This window comes from Pocillopora damicornis, chromosome 10 (genome assembly GCF_964200805.1).
Source record: "Pocillopora damicornis chromosome 10, jaPocDami1.2, whole genome shotgun sequence".
NCBI lineage: Eukaryota > Metazoa > Cnidaria > Anthozoa > Scleractinia > Pocilloporidae > Pocillopora > Pocillopora damicornis.
In genome coordinates this window covers 3,184,864-3,205,449 of record NC_142679.1, presented here as the reverse complement: position 1 = coordinate 3,205,449, position 20,586 = coordinate 3,184,864, and the positions used below count along the sequence as shown (strand labels likewise).

Below are 20,586 nucleotides of genomic sequence, written 5' to 3'. Positions count from 1 at the left end.
GTACACCAAAGGTACCATTCGTTTATTCTCAAAAGTCCATTTTCACTTTGTAAAAGCTCTTCCAAATTCGAAACATTCGCCATCTTGAATGGCGCCATCTTTCCTGTGACGTCACGGGTGGATCCTTCAAAGTCTCGTTTTATAATCGCGTGAGGCATGAAGGAGTCTTTTCTACAGCCGTTGTTTGCTGGTCTCGTCATGATTTTTTTACTTACAGTTTACTTCAATATAATCAATATTTTCGTAATGGTGAAGCGTTGTGCCGTCCAGTTTTGTACTGATTCAAACAAAACTGGGCATACAATGCAAATATTTCTAAATGACGCAAATTTGAAGTGACAATTTGTGAAATTTGTTCAAGTGAAAATAGCCGATTTCGTCGAGCCGTTCGAACGTTCTGTTATTTGTAGCAGTCATTTTTCTTCCTGGTGCTGTACCGACGATTCAGGCCTCACCAGAAGCAAATTATTCGGAAGACGAAAAAACAACCCATACAGTCGGCAGACGACGAGGATTCGGAAGTGGCTGACCAAACTGAGAAAGAAGTTGAGCTCTTCAAAAGTTAGAGGTCAACAGAGAAAGTACAAAATCGATTTACATGAGAACGTTTCGTTAATTAAACAACAATAGCTTTATTGGTTCTCTAAAAACATCTTTTTTCTCATCTAATGAAAGATTATGGGGAAGCCAGTTGTTTGGGAGCCAGCGCTGAGCCCGTAAAAGACACTGACATGTCTGAACCTTTGCCTGAATTCGAAACACGTATCAAAGAAAGAGAATTCGTTGATATCAGTGTGTAATAACGTGATCTGGAATTTTGTCGGTTCTATAGAAAGAATTCTATACAGGATCCCATAATCAACCCTTATGTTCTATAAGAAAATCCATGCCAGCCCCACTTAGTGCTTCCTTTGAGAAACCCTGCAGAGAAACAGCAGAAGAATTTGTGTCGCGGTTTTCACAGCAGTGAAAATACATTCAAAGGTCAGTAGGACAATATTCATCATTTTGAGTACAACTTAAAAGATCCTGATTTCAGCTTGCAAAACTATCTTTTCAATATTTCAAATCGAAGCAAACACAAACAGGGTGGATAATTATGAAGGCCACACAAGGAAATGTACATGATACAACTTGTTTATCGATGGAAATGCTTCTGAGATGAAGGATATTGTTTACCGCACAAGATAGCACAGCGACCCTAAAGTGTTTGCCGAGATATCCCCAACACCAACGAACAAGCTATCTGTAGGCAATTTAGCGAAATTTCCTGCCAGGAAAGAAGCGAAAAACAACCAGCTCTAGTACTGTATTATTAAATCAATGGCAGAAACAACTCAAGTAAATCGATCTCAAAATGTAACAAAACAGATGAAACAGAAAATAATTAGCTCAGTCGTTTCCGGTGTGATTATCTGTGCTTTGCTGCTGCCTGTAAGCGTACTTGGCCGTCTCCAGCACCCAGAAATCGAGGCAAATTGACTGAAAACCTGGATGCTCAGTGATACAACTTATCTGGGTTTCAGGCCATTTTGTCACAATTGCCCGATTTCCGTACAACAAACACTTTCATGAGTTGTCGGCATTGGTTGACAAGTTCCACACTCGCACCTTTGATAATTTTATATAAAACACTCTCAGAAGCTCAAGTTTAAAAAAATTCTGTTGCATTCCTTTAGATTGTACCCTCGCTTTATTGCATTTTCATGTTAAATACAAATAGATCACAAAGTAAATTAAATACCAGTCTGAGTTTCCGAGACGGTCGCATCGCTGTCGACATGTTCTGTACTGTCTTCGTGCGGATCGCTTCGGTGAACCCTACGCGGCTCATATTGTTAAGGACGTGGCCCAGACTCTCCTGAAGATTCTGGATTATCCCCAGCGCTGTCATGTACTAAGCTTAAGGCATTCGAGTCGCTATCTTCTGAAAAAACATCTTCCGAACTACCGCTACTTACACGAACTCCCACACCAGTTCTACTGGGGAATATGTGTTGCGCAATATTTTGGTTCCACCGCTTACGTCACGACTTCTCGCTATTGTTTTTACCGGAAATGGAATTTCAGTTGAAAATGCCGATTTTCTCCTAAAATAAGTCGAACTGGACAAAACTAATTTCAAATTCGTTTTCTACGCCACTTTTTACATAGTATAAGAAAAACATGTATTTTTGGGTTTACATGCCCTTTAAACTTCTACATTTTCTCTTCTGGGTACAAGGGATTTTTAAGAGTAGTTTGTTTGTTTGTTTGCTTGTTTGTTTTTAAGTCAGAGATAGAAAGAGAGAGAGAGAAAGAGAGAGAGAGAGAGAGGAGAAGGGAATGATTTCTGTACCATTAAAAATATATATTTGAAATATGTGTGATTAAGGCCTGCATCATGTAGCAATGCTGAATGATGAAAAAGTAAGCCATGGAAATGAAACAGTCTCAGGTGTTCAGGTGAGCCAAGTGAGGTAAAAGTTATAAACTCTCCTGAAAAGGGCTTACTTCCTAATAATTCTTTTTTACATGACAGTAGTCTTGAAAGATGTCATTTTAGGGGACTTTTAAAGTATTTGGAAGCACTGAGAGCCAGAAGGGAATTTGGAGGGGGAAAGAGAGATGGGATGTGAGATCTCCTCATGGATCAAAGCTTATGGGTATACCTAAAAGAGCCTTCAATGAAGCCAGGTGTAAGATAATGGCACATATGACTGGGCTGGTTTTACAAATTTCGGAGACCTCTTTACACAAACCAACAGGGTATTTCATACTTAACAACTATGTGGAGCAAACCTCTGGAAAATACACGGTGACAGCACAGACACTATTTAACACAGGCTTTTAGCCCTATAAAGTTTAACAACTCTTTCTTATAATCTTCAGAAACAGTGGGATGTAAGTTAAAAGTGTAAGTGTGACTGTGAATTAGAAGGGCCATACATTTCATCTTAAAATACTCCCCTATTTAGTAACTTAATATCAACTTAATTTCTCATTGTTTAAGGTAATATGTACTTTTACTGGGGCTGGATGTCTATTCAGTTGCTGTTTGATACATATGATTCTATTTAATAATTTTATTGATTTAAATATCTTATTATTTATGTCCCCATGTAACAAATTCAATAAATCTAAATCTTAATAAGACATAGTCCACATGCAATCAATACATTTTGATCTCCGGCCAGATGTGTCGATCATAGGTCATTCATCTGCACAGTAATCCTTAGCCAGCTTCTTATGTCTCAGGACAACAACACTGGACAATTTCAAGCTGTTTACACTGAAAGAGGTTTCCACATCAGATGAAATTCAGTTCCTTCCAGGGTGTTCTCTATAATTGGATATAAACACTGAACATGTATCTTTTTCTTTGAAATCTCTTTGCTTTCAATTCTTTTAATTTTGCTCAATTTCCTTACAAAGAAAACCAAGACAGAATATCATTTTACACTTCCTTACCTCTACCAAATCCCAAAGGTGTAACACACTTGATTCCCTTAAAGAGGGGACTATTTGGTTTTCAAAAGTTCTGTTTTAATCCTTCTTTTCCTCTTTTTCCTGGTATTTGGATGTTCTCCACAACTCACTAACAAACCTGCCAAAAATGTTTAACATGTGAGAAAGAGCTGAAAATGCTGTTTCACAGACTAAATTAAGAGAGTAATGGCCTTGTAGAATCTAAAATTTTACAAGGTTTGGTTTTCATGCTTATGAGTTATAACAGCAAGGTATACTCAGCTGCTTGAACAGGTTGAGATCTTGGTGGTGCCCAGTCCAAATTTGTGGTACTAAAAATTCCTGTACAATCAAATCATCACACAAAGATTTCTGTAATAAATATGCCAGAATTTATCCCAATTTTTGTCAGAAACAAAGTAGGAAAATGAACTGATTTCTACTATAATATGGTTAGGATTGAAGGACCCTGGTGGTATATCCCGACCAAAGCCATCCTCAAGTAGCAGCCCCCTCCCGCTTCCCCCGCTTCCTGGTTGATTGTCAACCAGTCCTGTGGGAAGGCGCTCTTTCTTTGAAGTCCTTTGTTTGTAGTGAATATAATTCATGTGGGTGCAAGAAGTTTCATAAAGTGTACGAACTCCTTTTCATCCTTACCAGTTTATAGATAGAAGAAGGCCGGTACTAAGGATGAGCAGCATCAGCACATGGATATTGAAACCAAAACTTATCAAAAGAAATACAAGCACAATCACAAGACACACGAATATGACGTTGATCGCTGTCAAAAGTCCGCTGTTCACACCGGGCTCAAATATCGACTGAATCACTGCTTGAAACATCGAGTCAATGTAACGATTTACACGTTATCGTAATTTGCAAGCGGCTCAGGGCAATTATGAGGAAAAGTCGGTAAGAGGGCAAAACGCTAGTTTCCTCAGTACTTCAATGCTTCGATAGATTTCTCCCAGGCACTTCATCAGTCCCAGGCCCTTGGGCGTTGATAGACCCCAGGCCTTACCAAAAGTTATTGCAATGACGTCACAAGATGATGAGGTAATGTTTGAAACAACCACTCGATTTGCAGATTGTTATTGCATTGATTTGCAAAAATTAGGTCCCACTTCATTTAAAGTAGTCTGTAGTGCAATAGAGCTTTTGTCTGATTTTCTTGTAGTGACAGTCCTTTCATTAAGGTATAAAATAGTTCAGTAAGATGTCCCTTGGAAGTCAAGTGGACAGTAACTCAATAAGTGACATGCCTTTAAAAAGATATTGCCTTTCTTTTCAGTTTTAAGGTATGGTGCTCTATAGACTGAATTTAGTACTACTGTAGATTATAGGGTACAAGAAAAGAGATTTGGTTTATTTGCATGATACTGATTAACCCTTTACACCCTAACATCAGTATGCATATTCTCCATACTGTTCTCTTTACTCTTCCTTATGTGCTGACAAGGAGAATTTGTTTGACAATCAAGAGCTTCTTTAGTAAGTGATCATTATCTTTATTCTCATAACTATAATGTGTCATTCAGAGGCGATATTGTAAGGAGAAATTAGATGATAATCACTCTTTGGAGTCAAAGAGGTTAACATTGTTCTCAAAATGGAAAGGATTCATAAGCCATCTTCACAGACCTTTCACCAAGTATTGAACTGTGGATGAAATTATATTTTACATGTTATTCAAACTGACTTTATATAAATCATATAAATCATATTCAGTAAGTGTGAAGAGGTGTCTGAAAGCCAACTTTTGCACTGTATGAAACATCTACTGTCAATTCCACAGGCTGCCCCAAAGCATCTTCTAAATCTGGTAAAACAAATTGTCTCAACTGTTCCAATTTTTCCATTACACATCTCCGCTGGCTCTTTGTGCGGCAGTATAGCTTGTGATGAATTCTCCAATGGCCCTCTCTGGCTTCACACAATACATTCACCTGAAAGTGACAGAATCAATGGGATATGAAACAAAAATGTTATGTAAATCATGGATGAACAGGGCTCCAAGTTCAAGTTTTTTTTTCTTTAATTCACCCATCAAGCACCTCGAACCTTTAGCTCCCAGAAGTGATAAATATGTAACTTCTCCCTATAATATCCATACATAATACAGCAAACAAGTGATGAGACCACTCCAACTTAGGTCGAAGTTGTTCTCTTGATGTCACAGAAAATACTCATAACTAATTAAAAGAAAATGTGTAGTGGCTAGAATCAGATCTTGGGAGTTAAAGGGTTAAATTATAACATGGTCACCAGAAATATTGAGTGGCAAAACCAAAAACAAAAAGCAAAGAAAAAGAATAAACATTGAAAGAATGAAAAAGGAAATTTTGTGCAATATCAAATACTATTTTTGGTAAACATTCATCAAACTACAACTTTTGACCATAAACTTTATGCAAGAAATTGTCTGAACTTGCTTCTTGATTATCACATAAAAGTTGTCAGATTGGCAATTTTTGTAAAAGAGAATGATAATGGTAAATTTTCAAAGCACATTCCCTATAGAAATATGCTCTAATGCACTTTACAACACTTTGCAGGGGACTCTGGCCAGAGTGCATTGACCATGAGTGTTTGTCCAAGCTGGGTTTTGAACCCTCGACCTCCTGCATGACAGTCCATCACTCTAAAACAGAGCTAACCAGGCTGCAGTATTACATACCCTTTACTTGCCCTGGGAACATAAATGATAGCACCTTGGAGTGCTGGTAAATTGCAGGATATCTATTTTATAAAACTATCACACGATTTTTTATAAGCAAAGATGACCACAGGGTCCAGATTAACAACCTACCTGCCTGATCTGCCATGGTATTTCATGTTCATACAACTGCAAAATTTTCTCTCTAAAAATTTCATGCATTATCTGTTCAAAGTTCTGGTCTGTGGATGTATCAGCAGGAAAAAGCCAATCGGCAGGCTTTGCTTTAACAGCGAAATATTTCTTGAGATCATAGATCCCATCTCCAGTTCTAGCCGAGATCATGAATACATGCTCAAACCCACTCCACCCACCCTCGTCTTTGTAACCCCATTCATCCTTTTCACGGTCATGCACCAAGACTGTGGCTATATCAAGTAATCTGGTCTTTACTTTGACAACATCGATCTTGTTTAAGATCAGAACTGACGGCAAGTCTGTGTGATTCTCCAAGTTGGTTAGAATTGTTTCGGGAATTACCATACTCCTTTTCCTATCAGCAGCATCAATTAAAACAGCTATAACATCAGCGTCATGTAGCGCATCACTTGGAGCTCGCATGTGCTCACGGGTCATTTTCAACCGTCTGGCCGTTGGGATGTTTACAATTCCAGGTGTATCTAGTAGTACTATTTGAGCATCGCCGAGTGCGAACACTCCAGTTGTCTGCCTACGTGTGGTATGAGGGACTGCTGTAACCGCAGAGATCTTGTCCCCAATTAAACAATTTGTTAACGTCGATTTTCCACTGTTTGCCTCTCCTATAATCGCCACTTTAAGTAGCCTTGTTTGTGGCAAACCTTTATTCTTTGAGTTACTTTTTAAGTCGTTCTTGTTTGTAACACTTCGATCTGCAGTTCGATCTGTTTCCACGTCTAGATTAGAATCACTTGCCAAACTCCTATGGCCCAGAAGAAGGAACCTTTCGACGTAATTCTGCGTTTGGACAACACTGCTCGAATACTTTTGCGGATTTAAGAGAGCAAAGACATTCCCTGTCCAGATGGACCCCATTTTTCTGCCACAACTCAACCACGTGCGGGCCGCCATGTTTGTGTTTATTCTGGCTTAGTCCTCCTCAACTTTTGATCAAAGGGCGCCTCAGCTCGCTAAACTAACGATCAGGATCCTTCGATTCGAAAGTTTTGGAATTTATGCGAGAAGGAAATCAATTTAGGGCGTGAATTTACATTTTTCATAAATTCGAGGTGTTTCAACTACGTCTGCAAACGACGCATCTTTAGAAAGTGAGTTAAGATGAGCATATTTTAATGCAAACATTTTTTGACCCAAGGGATTTCCAAATCAGTCTTGTGGGCTAAAACACAATGAAGATCTCAAGTATGTGAGACTGATCGTCGTAGAAGATGAGTATCAACAGGATAGCGATAAGGACAAACAAAGGAAGTTATATCGGTGGAGAAAAGATTTACGGGTAAGAATCAGTCTTTTCTTGTTGTTATTGTAGAACTCGTTTCGCACCTTAAATTTGTCAATAATAGATCAAATTAACATATCAAGGTCCCTCAATTTAAATCTCAGTCTTTTCTGAGATTTAAATTTACTGGTCAATCTTAGCCGTGCATTAGTTTTCGTTTCGAAGCTGTATTTGTTTGCGTCATGCCGAAATTCATCATCTGTCGACAAGCAGCAAATTGCCCAAACACGTCACTTACAGGAAGTAGATGGTAGTGGAACGAAGGGAGAGAGGGCTGAAATTTCAAAGCGGAGAGAATGGTGCTCGGTAAGATTTCTACACAGCCACATACCATAATCGTAAAAAAGAAGCTCTTTTCTCAAAAGCAATCTATTGTTTTTGCCATTTTTTTTCTCTATCCAAGAACTGTATGCATAGTGGAACTGTGCAGAAATTTTTCTGGGTGCTCAAATTAGGATTGTGTTCACACTAGAAAAAAAAAATGAGATTAACACTGCTCATACATCCCTGCCCTCCCACCAAAGGTAAAAATGTTTCTGGAACAACGTGGATTCCTAAAAAAGCATCAGAATCCTGGAATTTAATCTAGCAAGGGGAACAAAAAACTGAAAGGTCATTAGAACAATTAAGATCATTTTCATATTTGTCTCAGATCTACAGAGTGATTAATCCGGGGGTGACCAGGATATAATTTCTCCTTAGATTATCAATACAGTATCATGAAGACAAGTGATGAGAATAAATAAAATATTAATTGAGGGATTATTGGTTGATCTAATATCAAATTCTCCAAAATGACATTATAAGAATTTTATGGCAGAGAGTAAGGAGCATTACTACTGAGATCTTTGGAGTGTAAGGGTTAAATAGCTAATTAATTTCTCCCAGAAGTGATTAATATGTAACTTCTCCCTATAATATCCATACATTATTCAGCAAACAGGTGATGAGAATACTCAAACTCATCAGTTACAAGATATTACCTTGATCAAACACCAAATTCTTATAACTAATGTACAAAGAAATGTGTAGCTGCTAGAAGGGAGAATTAACAATCAGATCTTGGGAGTTTAAGAGTTAAATAATGTTTATCAATTGATTTTTTTCAGGACTGTGTATCTATGGATTTGTAGCACTGATCCATGCAGAGGAGTGAAACTGAAATTCAGGGGATATGAAAAATGTAAGCTGTGACAATAAAATTTGTACTTTCTTTAAATTTTTAACTCTGGATCTTATCGACCTCTTGAAACATGTGCAAAAGATGAAAAACAACTCAAACAAAACCATCAACCCTTCAGTCCCTAAAAGTGAAAAGGTTCTAATTCCTCTTGACAATCTATCCCTTAAATCAAATTTTTAAATCACAAGAATAAAGGAGATGATTGGCAACTAACAAAGCTCTTGATGGCTTTACAAATTCTCCTTGTTAGAACCTAGGAAATGTATAGAGAACAGTATGGAGAATATGCATTATGATGTTAGGGTTGAAGTGTCATTATGGCCAATATATTAAGTGCCTAAAATTTTGCTACTTAATAAGCAAAGCCTAAACAAATGAATATAAATTTAACTCTGGGTCATTCAGTACTGACATTTTGTTGCTCCTCTTTACTCCTATATTATTGCCCTGTTCTGGCATGTAATATTGTGGTATATTTTGAATATGGTGATATAGTGTAATTGTGGAATGATCACATTCATTATTGAGTGATTGGTTTTCAGGTGAATGGGAATTTCGAGAAATACAGCAAGACGTAGAAACTCAGTTACCAGTTGAGAAGATAGGAACCAAAAATTCAAGGAGAGATATGTTCAGAGCTGAACTGCGACTCATTGAATATCCTGGTAATATTTTACATTGTAGCTTAGAAAAACACATTTTCAACAAAATTAAGAAACCAAAACTTGTTGAAGAGATGTCCAAATTATGGGGTAGGTGACCACATGTTTAACCCTTTACAACTCAATATCAACATGTGTTTTCTCACAGCCTGTTTGCTTGCAACTGTGTTGATATTAGAAAGAGAATTTATTTCTTGATCACCTTTGGGAGTCAGCCCTTTGACCCCTAAGAGTGAATAACTTAGAATAATGGAAATGGTCATTATTGAAAGAAGTTTTTGATTGTTTGATAAATTCTCCCGGTCAGCACTTTAGAAAATATATAGAGAAGTCAGTACAGAGTATATGCAATCTTAATTATGTAAGGATGTAAAGGAGTAAAGTCAAAATTTTCAAATTGTCTCTATCCTCTCAAGCTCAGTGCCTCCAGCTTCGGTCAGTTTATCTTGTCTAGGTTCTCCAACAGACTTAATGGTCATCGATTTGAAGGCCTCACAATAAATTGTTCACCAACTTTAATTTTTCTATTTTAGATGGAATACCTATGGGCTGCTATGCTTATCCCTTCCATTACACGCTGCAACAAGGCTTACCAGGTAGGGAACAAATTATTTTGATTGTGATAGGGTTGATAGTTGCTCAGAATAGGGAGAAATTTAAAGTACTCCTAACAGCAGTTGAACATAGCTTTACTGCGGGACCTTCTCATCAATGATTCCATAGATCTACTACTGAGCCATTTAATATTAATATGGATTTAGAGGCTCCTCTTTCCCATGCTTGTTATTTTCAATAAGAAGTTGTTCTCAGAGGCCTAGAGGGGAGTGTGATTTGGATACTTTCTAGAACAACACATCAACAGCATAACAGCAGGGTGCTGTAATTGCAATTAAATAAAGAGCCTTACAATCGATTCTTGAGAGTTGTATTCTAAAGACTTATCAACAGTGGTGATGGTAAAAGATTTCAAACACTGAATGGTTGTCACTATTTCTAATGGTTACTAACTACTAAATTTGTTTTTTTTATCGGCAGGATCATTTGAGGGTGAAGGAAATCAAGCTAATGGGGACAAATGGAAGGCCAAGATTGTGTATAAAGTGATAGCTGAAGTTGATAGACCTGGATCAGGGGAAGTTCTTGAGGTCTGACAAAGTCCAAATACAATAAGTGGTTCTAAATTCATCAATCTTTTTACCTTCTGGAACCTTTTTTGTTATAATTTCCATTTCAAAAGAAATGGTCCTCTTTAACCCTTTAACTCCCAAGATCTGATTGTTAATTCTCCCCACTACCTGCTATAGATTTCCTGGTAAATTAGGTACCAGAATGTAGTGTAAGATCAGGATAACATTTTCTATCTGGAGAGAGCTAAGTTAGTGTATTCTCTGTACCAGTTTACTAGATGATGAATGAATATTATAGGGAGAAGTCATATGTTAATCAATTCTAAGAGTTGAAGGGTTAAAGGATTTTTTTAATGTAGTTATGAGCAATGATCATTTCTTTAACATTCTATCCATTTTTTTCAGGCTTCACAGGTCATCACAGTTAATGAAAATCTTCCCCTGACATCAGTCGAGCCTGAAGTTTTCACAGATCGCAGAACTGTGAAAATTTGTTGCTGTATTCCAAAAGGGGATGTTTTGCTTAATGCTTGGTATGTTTACTTAGGGGGTAACATATTTTGTGTTCATTCAGGTGGGATATACACGTGATGCCAGCAAGCATGCATACATCTGTAAACGTAAGCCAACACCATAACTTGCTCAGGGTTCTCAATAATGCAGGGGATACTTGGCCAGCTGCTTGGAGAAAATGGCTAACAATTCAAGAGGTGCTTCCCAGGGTCTTGAGAGCATTTTCCTGCACAGAAAAATTATTTTTGAAATGTAGAGGCTCTGAAATGCTATTTTATCTATTCTTTTGGAGGTGTATGCTACAAAATTAACTTGTAGATGGAGTTGTTTCTGATCTGGTTTTCTTTGATCAAAGGTTGGACAAGAAGGTGTACACATCAGGAGAAACAGCTTCCCTTCATATTGATGTTAAGAACAATTCCAATGTTGACATTGATTCATTTATTGTTAAGGTAACTTCTGTTCTGCTGAAAGTTTTTCTCTTGTCCTATTAAGGTTTTTTTATTGGGTAATTCTGGCATGTGATAACCTTGACTTAGCCCTTTCACTCACATGATCTCTCTAGTAATTCTCCCTACTATCTGCCAAACACTGCTTATAGTTTTAGTTTGGAGAATTTGGTATTCAATCAAATGATAATCCACTAATTTATATTTTTCTATATTCTTATCACTTGTTCACTTGAGATCGTGTTGATATTTTAAGGAGAAATTCTGTCTTGGTCACTATTGGGAGTGAAAGGGTTACCAGTAACCCTTTCACTCACATGAATTTCACCTTACAATATCAATGCCATATCAAACAGAAAAGTGATGAGAATAAAGAAAAGTATCAATTAGGGGATTGTTAGTTGATCCAATACCAAATTCTCCAAACTCACTTCTTAAGAGTTGTATAGCAGACAGTAAGAAGAATCACTAATGAGATACTAATAAGATCTTGGGTGTGAAAGGATTTAATCTATGTCTTAGTTTTCTATAGAATGTTTTTAAATTTGTTTTCATTTATATCTTGTACTATTTCCTTTCATGTTAGCTTTTTAGAGTGGTAAACCTAAAACCTCAGGAAAAAGATCTTTCGTCATCTGTAAGCAGCCAAGATAGCAGAGCAACTGTCATGACAAGGAGTCCATGTGTTGTAGAAAGCATGAAGGAGAAGTCACTGGATGGTTGTCAGGGAAAACAGCTGAGAAACATGTAGGACTCATAATCCTGGAAATTTTAATTCAAATTAATCAGAGAAAGTGCTTCAAAAATAATTTATAACTCTTTGTCAATTGTGATAGAAAGTTGGTGCCAGTAACTAAGAAGGCCAGAAATCCCCTCAGCAAGGACAAGAAGGAGGTCACCATGGAAACTGAGTTACAACCTGTGTCCAGGCACCTGTCCACACAGCAGCAACAAACCAGTGAATGGCATGGACACTTGCTCAAAAGTGGGGGGGAGGAGGGGGAAGGGGGCAGGAAGGGAGGGGAAACTAAACACACTTTGGTAGCATAGCAAACCAAGTGGAGCCTGCTGCAGTGACTTACTTTTAACCTTTCTTTAAGTTCTTTTAGCCTCATTTGATTTTCATTATGTGACATACTATATCTTTTTCTTCTCCAGGGAAGTACCCCTTGAACTTTGGAAAGAGTCCTCACGGGAAGAATTTCAACCATCTACTAGTGGTCAAATTATTAAGGTAATCCAGCTTACTATCAAGGTGCAATTTTCTGTAAAGGTAAAGAATCTGATCCTACCGACGCATCTGCCAACGCATCGGCCAATGCGTCAGCCAACACATTGGCCAACATGTTGGCTGACACACCACCGACACACTACTAATGCATTGGCTAATACATCGGTGGGATCAGATTCTTTACCTTTACCTGATAATCACATAGTTAAGTTGTTTGATAATTGTTTGTTTTTCCTTTCATGTGTTTGTTTGTTTGTTTGTTGCACAAAGATGTTAACCCTTTCACTCCCAGAAGTGATTAACTTGTAACTTCTCCCTATAATATCCATGCGATATCCAATAATAAGGTGACGAGAATACTCAAACTTATCAGGTAGAAAATGTTAACTTGATCTAACACCAAATTCTTGTAGCTTATTCACAAGCAAATGTTTAGCAGCCAAAGGGGAGAATTAACAATCAGATCTTGGGAGTTTAGGGTTAAATCAGTCTACTGCCAGGTCAGTCAAGCAACTGACATATAATTTAGTGGTTACTGTAACAGTAAACAGGTGCTCATTTTGCTTTTTTTTCATCCTCCAAGAGTACATACCATGTTGATGTTGAGATAGCCATCAGATGGGCAGTTCCAATCTCTGCTCAGTTGCCAATCACTTTGCGATCACCACCCAGTCAATCTGTGAGTACTTAAAAAAAAATAAGTGCACAACATTGCACAGACAATGACTGTTATTATACATTAGAGTTACTATGACTATGATATGAGTTACTCTGATTGGCTAAGAGCATACTGTTAATATACAATTTTATAACATAGCCAGCAGAGCTGCACAATCAAATTCAGTATACGTAAGTGTGCTCAAAATCCCAATAGTGCACGCTGATAGCGTGAGCAAATCACTTCACCAGAAATTTTTTTTTTCAGAGAGGCCATTATTAGCGCAGGTAAAATAATATATTTTACGACAATAATTGATACAAACAGAGACTTGGCCCACCAGTCCCAAAACGAAGACAATTTTCTGACCTTTTCCCTTGGGCTAGAGTTCTTAAATGAGGCAGAAAAAGAGAGAAACAACAGGAAAGGAGACTGCAAACAATCGCTTCTGATATTGTTGTCCGTTTTTCACATCGGATTTGATGCACAATTCCACCGGCTATGTTATAAAACAATTGGTTCATGCTTTTAGCTGTGCACTATCGAGTTCTGGAGCATGTAGGAAGTTTGGAGAGTACTCAAGAAGCTAGAGTTGCCCTCAGCTATTGCCTCGGGCAACTCTTACGCTTCTTTTGTGCTCTCCAAACTTCCCACATGCTCCAGAACTCGATAGTACAAGCTAAAGCATGAACCAATTCTTAAATAGTATGTGAAGTTGTTGACATGATAACCCAATATCTGCAGCAGATACTGGGATACATTTTTATGAGTCTATTCAGTAATAGATCTCAGATGGGATCAAAATGTGGTAACAAAAAGGGTCTTTAGTGATCTTATACTGAACATATGCAGGCTAACATGGTATTAAAAAGGAACTAAAGTTTGTTAATTCTATGTCATCTATGCATCTGCCCGCCAATATATCACAAGAATTAGACCCAATCAAAGTGCATAATATATATTAATATCAATTTGGTATTGTCAACTGAGTTGATAACATAAATTGTGTACTGTTAAGAGTTTAAAAGCTGATGTTTTAAATGTTAGCTCTTTGTCAGAGTGAATGACAAAGGGCTAACACTCAAAATATGAGCTTTGAAACTCTTAAAGGTGGCCAATTTACTTTATCACCTTAGCTGATAATACCAAATTACCTTGTTATACTCTCCCACCAATGCAGCACCACAGTTTCTTTAGAAAGTTATGTGTAACTATAAAATTCAGCTTTTTATATGAATGCAAATAGATTCTGACGTGATGTTAACTGTGTTTATCTTATAGTGGAATGAATGGGAACCACCTCCCTGGGTTTACAACTGCAGAGTCATAAAAATCACTGGTCCCTGTTCTGTTCCCGAGCATTTATTAGGTTTGTTAAAACTCTAACCTTCAAACTCCCATTAGTGACCAAGACAGAATATCTCCTTACAATATCAATGCAATATCAAGCAGACAAGTGATGAGAATATATAAATTAAATTATCAATTATGGGATAATAAGTTGATCCAATACCAAATTCTGCAAACTAAAATCATAAGAACTGTATGGCAGACAGTAAGGAGAATTTAGATGGGAGTTAAAGGGTTAAGTTAAAATGTGATGTCTATCTCACACTAAACAAAAAACTGAGAGAAAATTTGTTTATCTTCTCTTCACTTTAGGTTCCAAATTGTTTGTCAACATTCCTGGTATTCAGGCAGATCCCTTCTGAGAACTTTGCAAGCACCAATTGCAGTGCAGTGAATTGTGTGAACCTGCTTAATGATGGAGAAGTGCTTCTCCTTAGGTAGTGATAGTCAGAATGCAGTTGGCTAGTCAGAATGCAGTTGGCTATGCCAAGGTTATAATAATTAGAGGAAGTACTGTCGATGTTCTGGGAGGTTTTGCTGGCCAGAAAAGTCAGCTTTTCCCCAAATTAAATTGTAGTCCCCAGATGAAGCTATTTAAACTTTAAATGACCTGATATGATATAACTTTTTGGTAATCCACCTTAGACTGTAAATTGTTGAACCACTAGAGATTGCTGAGACTGTCTGGGATAGCATGTTTTCATGACTGGCTCATCCCAGTAGTCTCTCAACCCTTTACTCCCTAACATCAGTATGCATATTCTCCATACTGTTCTCTATACAGTTCCTGAGGTGCTGACAAGGAGAATTAGTTTAACAATCAAGAGGCTCCATAGTTGATGATCAATTTTTTTTTACTTTTGTTACCTTAATGTGTGATTCAAAGACGGCAGCAACTGTTTAAGTGTGATTTTTTTTTGTTTTTGAGATCAACGTTTATATGTATCAGAGATGAGTTCACCCACCATCCCTGGTGCACACTTTTCGTGAACTTCCTTCTTTAATATCTAGAAATAGAGAGATGCCTGTGGGTGAGTCAGCCCCTATAACTAGAGCATTGAGAATCTTGGGTAGCTTGTCACAGGCATTCAGTTGGTAAGACAGAGCTAAATTATAAACAGCAGGATTGTAGCAGCAGAGTGAACATAACAGAGGTTTGGGTTGGGTCATGCACCCCCTCTAGCATTTTTTTTTCACTCCTCTGTTACTATCACACAATTTACTATATTTGTGCTTGATTTGGCTAATTGAACACTACTTGAACTATTACTGAATGGAAAATTTCTCCTGATGGAATCTTTTAAATGGCTGATGATTGATGATAATGGTTTTTGAGGTTAGATAGGAATAAAAATTAAGGTCTGAAACATTTTAGTACTTTTCCCTTTAGTTAGTGGGAGTGACCATAAACCCTCAGTAGAAAAACTTTATAGTATCACTGGCAAAATCTAAAGTGTAAAAATTATTGAATTTTATTTAAATTTTAATATCGTTTTTCTTGTCATTATCACAAATACCAGTAGTGACTTACAATAATGAGCTTGAAGCTGATGGAAATTGCTCTCATTTGTTGTCAAACAAGCTAATTGTAGCTATAGGTAATTGAAGACTTTAGTTAAAGTGATTTTTAACCCTTTAACTCCCAGAAGTGATTAACATCTTACTTCTCCCTTTAATACCCATACATTATCCTGCAAATAGGTTATGAGAATACTCAAAAATACTTGGCAGGTAGAAATTGTTACCTTGATCTAACACCAAATTCTCGTAATTAATTTACAAGGAAATATGTAGAAGCTAGAGGGGAGAATTAAAAATCAGATCTTGGAAGTTTAAGGGTTAATCAGAATGATCCTACACAAGGTGTTTAAAAAGACAATCTTTAAAAGCTAGTGACACAGATTCGCCAGCCATTTTGATAAGATTGGTGATATGAAGAGCAAATAAGATGAGTTTAAATCAAAACTTCCTGGAACTGATACTAAACAAAACAGGATAGAAGACATTCTCTTTGAAAAATACACATTTTACTTAAACTTGTATAGTTGTAGAGTTTTAAAGGTACTTTTAGGAACTAATTTTAGGTTCACTATTTTATAATAATAGTAGTCATTATAGTATATTAATCAAACACCATTTTTCTAGGCAAGCCCAGATTTACACTCATTAATTTTCATTTAGGCCCTAAAATGCAAACAAAGTGGCAGTAAAAGTAGTAAACATAGATCAACTTAGTGTTTAAAAACCCCAACTGACAGGAGGCAGATCATTTGGTTGTATTCAAAGCACAGCTAAGGAGTTGAATGTAAGGAAAATGGGAACAAATCAAGGAAGTGGCAGCATAAAGGGCTTGAACCCAGAAACACTAGATTCTGGCTGGGTTGGTCAAAGCTAGGTTTAGATAACCCAGGGCTAGTTTGAAGTCTGATTTCAGATCTGAAAAGTTTAAAAGAAAGTTCAGTATAATTCTTTTGGTCTACGATTTGATGATTGGATGCTCTTCAAATAATAGTAACAATTATCCCAAAATGGCTTTCGAACAAAGGAATAGAGAAACCAAGATTAAAATTTAACCTTAAGGTGGGTTTAGAGCACTAACCACTTGGCAATACTGCCTTACCACTATTATGTGCATAATATTTTAGTACTATCCAGCTATATGTGGAATTTTTTCTTTCTTATTTTAAGGATATTAATTTTGTTCTAAAGTTCAGTGGACAAACTCTTCTTAATTCAGAAAATCAGGGAGTTAACAGCAAGGATTTACACTGTTGTGTATTGAGTTGTCTATAACAATGAGTAACAGTTACAGATATTAACCATAGGTAATTAAGCCATTTTTACATTGAATTGAAAAAATTATTAAAATATTCTTTGCAAAAGCACTTGGAATTGTTTTATTTGGGTACTTCGGTACTCCTATTATCATTTTCCAAAGATATTAACCACGGTCAAAATTATCACACTCAAATTACCCAAATCTGTTTTCATTTATTTTCTTACATTAACATACCAACTACTTCACATCTTAACATGTCAAACATTCAGTTTTAGCTTCAGTTACACTGGCCTTTAGAAGGTGTCTCAATAACTTTCCCCATGAGCGGCTGTTGATGATGTAAGGGTGGCTTTACTGTAAGGCAAACTCTAAACACAGAACCTGCTGGCAGGCTAAACAAACCGTGGTAGGAGGTCTTACAGGTGGCAGTAGACTGCCATTGTCAGGCTTTTATAGAAACTAATGTTTAAGAAGGTTACTGTTTTTAAGTCAATGCAAACCAGTGAAGTAACATTATTCTCCCTTCTGAGTCAAATTTTCACTCAGTTCCCAAAGTTTCCTTGCCACTCCATCATCCCTGGTATTAGGAGGGAATTCTTTCACATCACAGTCAGCAAAGATTGCTCCAGAAACTTGTTTTAACTTTTCCTCAGTTGCACAGTAAACAATTGTCTGAGCTCCTTCCCATGGTCTCTTTGTCACTACTGTGGCAATTGGGTACAGGAACAATTTTTTCAGCAAACTTAGTTTTGAGTTGCGATGAAGTTCTGTCCAACATAACCCAGGACACAGTGAATTGACAGTCACACCTGGAAATCGAAGATGGGAATCATTTTGAGGACAGGAAACACAGAAGTATGGGTCTGTTTCATCTGCCTGTCTTTAAAATAATATCTCTTATAATCCAACAAATAATTTTGGTCATACACAATTGGTCTAAACACCCCTACATTAGCTTCCATTTGACACAAAGATATGCATGATTATTTGTCCTTGAACATTACCTGTTCTTTGGAAATCTCAGTTTTCCTTAAGCTCTACTTCTGAAAACTGTTTACTCCTCAGAAAAAATAATGTCTGTGGAGAAATATCCCAGCATATTTTAGGGCCAAATGGAGGGTATTGTTTATGTAACTGATTCTTTTCTACCTTCTTCTCATCTTTTCAGCTTGAAAATGTCGTGATAATCCAAACGGAAAGTTCTTTTTGGTTACTCCTAGTAATAAAAGGGTTGGAAGGTACAAACAAATGATCATCCCTTACCATCAGGAAGCCTTTTGTTTAACTCGTGAGCAAAAAGCATGTTTGCCAGTTTGCTTTGAGCATAGGGACCTTTCATGCGGTATCCTCTTCCAGGTTTTTCGTGACCTTTCTCTCCGTGAATATTGTCAAAATCAATAGAAGCCCTTTTAGCCAAGCTTGATGACACAACAACAATCCTGCTTGGAGATGATTTCTCGAGCAGATCTAATAACAAATTTGTCAACAAAAAATGCCCAAGGTGGTTTACACCAAAATGCATCTCAAAACCATCTTGGGTTTTGGGCACAGGAGGGTCCATGTAGACTCCAGCATTGTTTATCAGGACATCCAGCCTCACTTCCTCCTTTAAAATTTCGCCTGCAAACGTACGGATTGACTCCAGAGACGACAGATCAAGACTCTTCACGACAACTGTTGCATCTCTGACCTTTGCAAGGATTTCGTCGGCAGCTTTTTGTCCTTTTTCAAGACTCCTGCAAGCGAGGATAACCCTTGCTTCACGTCGAGCGAGCTCAAGGGCAGTTTCTTTACCGAGCCCTGTATTCGCTCCAGTGATGATCACAGTCTTCCCTTTCATCGAGACAGTATTCGTACATACTCCTCCAGCAAAATAACAACGCAAACGATAATATACAAAGGCAAGACCAGCGGTCAAAGCTGATATGACTATGACCGCGTCATTCGCCATTTTGTAAAACCTTTCTAAAGACCTTGTTACCAGTCTGCCGCGTATTTCAAGATGGCGGGTTGTGGACACCAGCACCATGACCACGAACATGACGTTTCTGAAGAAGAAAGAGGGGCTCAGTTTCACCTTTTTCTAAAGATTGATCTCTTAAAACTTCAATGCTTGAACGAAGCTGAGGAAGAATCGGCCAAAAACGTTTTCAAACCTTGGGATGAACGCTTGGATACTAACAAATTTGTCGAAAGTGATGTCGACGAAGAACTTTTGTTTAACATTCCTTTCGTCGGACAGGTCAAATTAAAAGGTGTTGTCGTGATTGGCGGAGAAAATGGTGAGCATCCCTCTGAAATGAAACTGTACAAGAATCGCCCTTCCATGACTTTTGATGATACAAATGCGGAGCCTGATCAGAAGTTTGAAATGAGTGAGGACCACGATGGAAGTTTAGAATACACGCCTAAAGTCGCACGTTTTTCTAATGTGGAGCATCTTTCAATTTACTTTCCGCGTAACTTTGGAGCTGAAACTAGCAAAGTGTATTTCATAGGATTGAAGGGGGACTTTCAAGAGGCCCATCGCCATGGCGTGACAATTTGTACCTACGAAGCAAAACCGAACATATCTGATCACAAAACAGGCGCCTTTAACAGCGTAAATCATACGATTAGCTAGAGAGAAAGAAAGGGCTTTAATTATTGAGTGAAAAATTAAATGCGCTTTTGAAAGCTTGTTGCAGTGGAAAGTAACTTTTTTTGTAAAGTTCAACTTAGAGAAAGAGTGTTTCAAATAGTTTCATGTTTCATCAATTTGTCAGTTACAGCTGTTGAACCATTATTAATTCTGGTTTAGTTAGGAGCAATAAACGAGGTGTTCCATTTGAGTATGGAAGCTTATTTTTAGGGGGCACAGGGAGATTCGTTTTCTTTTTGAGGATGGAGGGGGGAGAATGGGGAAAAGAAGGTAATACTCTCCCTTCCCAGCCCTCCCATCTCTCGCACACCTTTGACTCATATCTCTCTTTCCACGTTATAAAACACTGCAAATCAATGATCGACAAATGTTTGTATTGCAGTGTGTCTTTC

At 37.4% G+C, this 20,586-nt stretch overlaps 4 protein-coding genes and 1 long non-coding RNA gene across 8 annotated transcripts; 2 read left to right on the top strand and 3 right to left on the bottom strand.

Annotated features, from left to right (window-relative positions):
- Nucleotides 1–1,121: 1,121 nt before the first annotated feature.
- LOC149038489 (uncharacterized) lies at nucleotides 1,122–4,453 on the bottom strand. Of its 3 annotated transcripts, none has more exons than XR_016180343.1 (4): nucleotides 4,105–4,453; nucleotides 3,451–3,586; nucleotides 1,745–3,322; nucleotides 1,122–1,611 (listed from the first exon to the last, which is right to left on the bottom strand). It is a non-coding gene; the product is annotated as an uncharacterized LOC149038489 (long non-coding RNA). The 3 variants fall into 3 exon arrangements; XR_016180342.1 differs by having other exon boundaries at nucleotides 1,122–1,270; XR_016180341.1 differs by lacking the exon at nucleotides 1,122–1,611 and having other exon boundaries at nucleotides 1,671–3,322.
- A 331-nt stretch (nucleotides 4,454–4,784) lies between these two features.
- On the bottom strand, nucleotides 4,785–7,213 carry LOC113684720 (uncharacterized). Its single transcript, XM_027202113.2, has 2 exons — nucleotides 6,257–7,213; nucleotides 4,785–5,393 (listed from the first exon to the last, which is right to left on the bottom strand). Exons 1-2 carry the CDS (start codon nucleotides 7,211–7,213, stop codon nucleotides 5,172–5,174), a joined length of 1,179 nt encoding a protein of 392 aa, XP_027057914.2. The 3' UTR covers nucleotides 4,785–5,171.
- Nucleotides 7,214–7,458: 245 nt separating this feature from the next.
- LOC113684721 (arrestin domain-containing protein A) lies at nucleotides 7,459–17,656 on the top strand. Of its 2 annotated transcripts, XM_027202114.2 has the most exons (12): nucleotides 7,459–7,598; nucleotides 8,711–8,784; nucleotides 9,327–9,449; nucleotides 9,980–10,042; nucleotides 10,482–10,591; nucleotides 10,979–11,106; nucleotides 11,442–11,538; nucleotides 12,122–12,282; nucleotides 12,694–12,769; nucleotides 13,350–13,445; nucleotides 14,706–14,793; nucleotides 15,087–17,656. In XM_027202114.2, the coding sequence occupies exons 1-12, from the start codon at nucleotides 7,531–7,533 to the stop codon at nucleotides 15,134–15,136; spliced, it is 1,134 nt and encodes a 377-aa protein (XP_027057915.1). In that variant the 5' UTR covers nucleotides 7,459–7,530; the 3' UTR covers nucleotides 15,137–17,656. The 2 variants fall into 2 exon arrangements, with proteins under 2 accessions (XP_027057915.1, XP_089040661.1); XM_089184535.1 differs by lacking the exon at nucleotides 14,706–14,793.
- Nucleotides 17,657–17,748: 92 nt separating this feature from the next.
- Nucleotides 17,749–19,527, bottom strand: LOC113684688 (retinol dehydrogenase 12). The gene is made up of 2 exons (XM_027202081.2): nucleotides 18,817–19,527; nucleotides 17,749–18,362 (listed from the first exon to the last, which is right to left on the bottom strand). Exons 1-2 carry the CDS (start codon nucleotides 19,502–19,504, stop codon nucleotides 18,067–18,069), a joined length of 984 nt encoding a protein of 327 aa, XP_027057882.2. The 5' UTR covers nucleotides 19,505–19,527; the 3' UTR covers nucleotides 17,749–18,066.
- LOC113684690 (PITH domain-containing protein GA19395) lies at nucleotides 19,528–20,384 on the top strand. The gene has a single exon (XM_027202083.2). It carries the CDS (start codon nucleotides 19,556–19,558, stop codon nucleotides 20,174–20,176), a length of 621 nt encoding a protein of 206 aa, XP_027057884.2. The 5' UTR covers nucleotides 19,528–19,555; the 3' UTR covers nucleotides 20,177–20,384.
- Nucleotides 20,385–20,586: the final 202 nt, after the last annotated feature.

Coding starts and splice junctions, on each gene's coding strand:
- LOC113684721 (XM_027202114.2), top strand. CDS start 7,531: ATGAGTATCAACAGGATAGCGATAAGGACAAACAAAGGAAGTTATATC. Junction 11,107..11,441: donor GATGTTTTGCTTAATGCTTG/GTATGTTTACTT, acceptor CTTTGATCAAAG/GTTGGACAAGAAGGTGTACA. Junction 12,770..13,349: donor CTAGTGGTCAAATTATTAAG/GTAATCCAGCTT, acceptor TCATCCTCCAAG/AGTACATACCATGTTGATGT.
- LOC113684690 (XM_027202083.2), top strand. CDS start 19,556: ATGGCGGGTTGTGGACACCAGCACCATGACCACGAACATGACGTTTCT.
- LOC113684720 (XM_027202113.2), bottom strand. CDS start 7,213: ATGGCGGCCCGCACGTGGTTGAGTTGTGGCAGAAAAATGGGGTCCATC. Junction 5,394..6,256: donor TACCATGGCAGATCAGGCAG/GTAGGTTGTTAA, acceptor TGTCACTTTCAG/GTGAATGTATTGTGTGAAGC.
- LOC113684688 (XM_027202081.2), bottom strand. CDS start 19,504: ATGGCGAATGACGCGGTCATAGTCATATCAGCTTTGACCGCTGGTCTT. Junction 18,363..18,816: donor AAACAAAAGGCTTCCTGATG/GTAAGGGATGAT, acceptor TTCGATTTCCAG/GTGTGACTGTCAATTCACTG.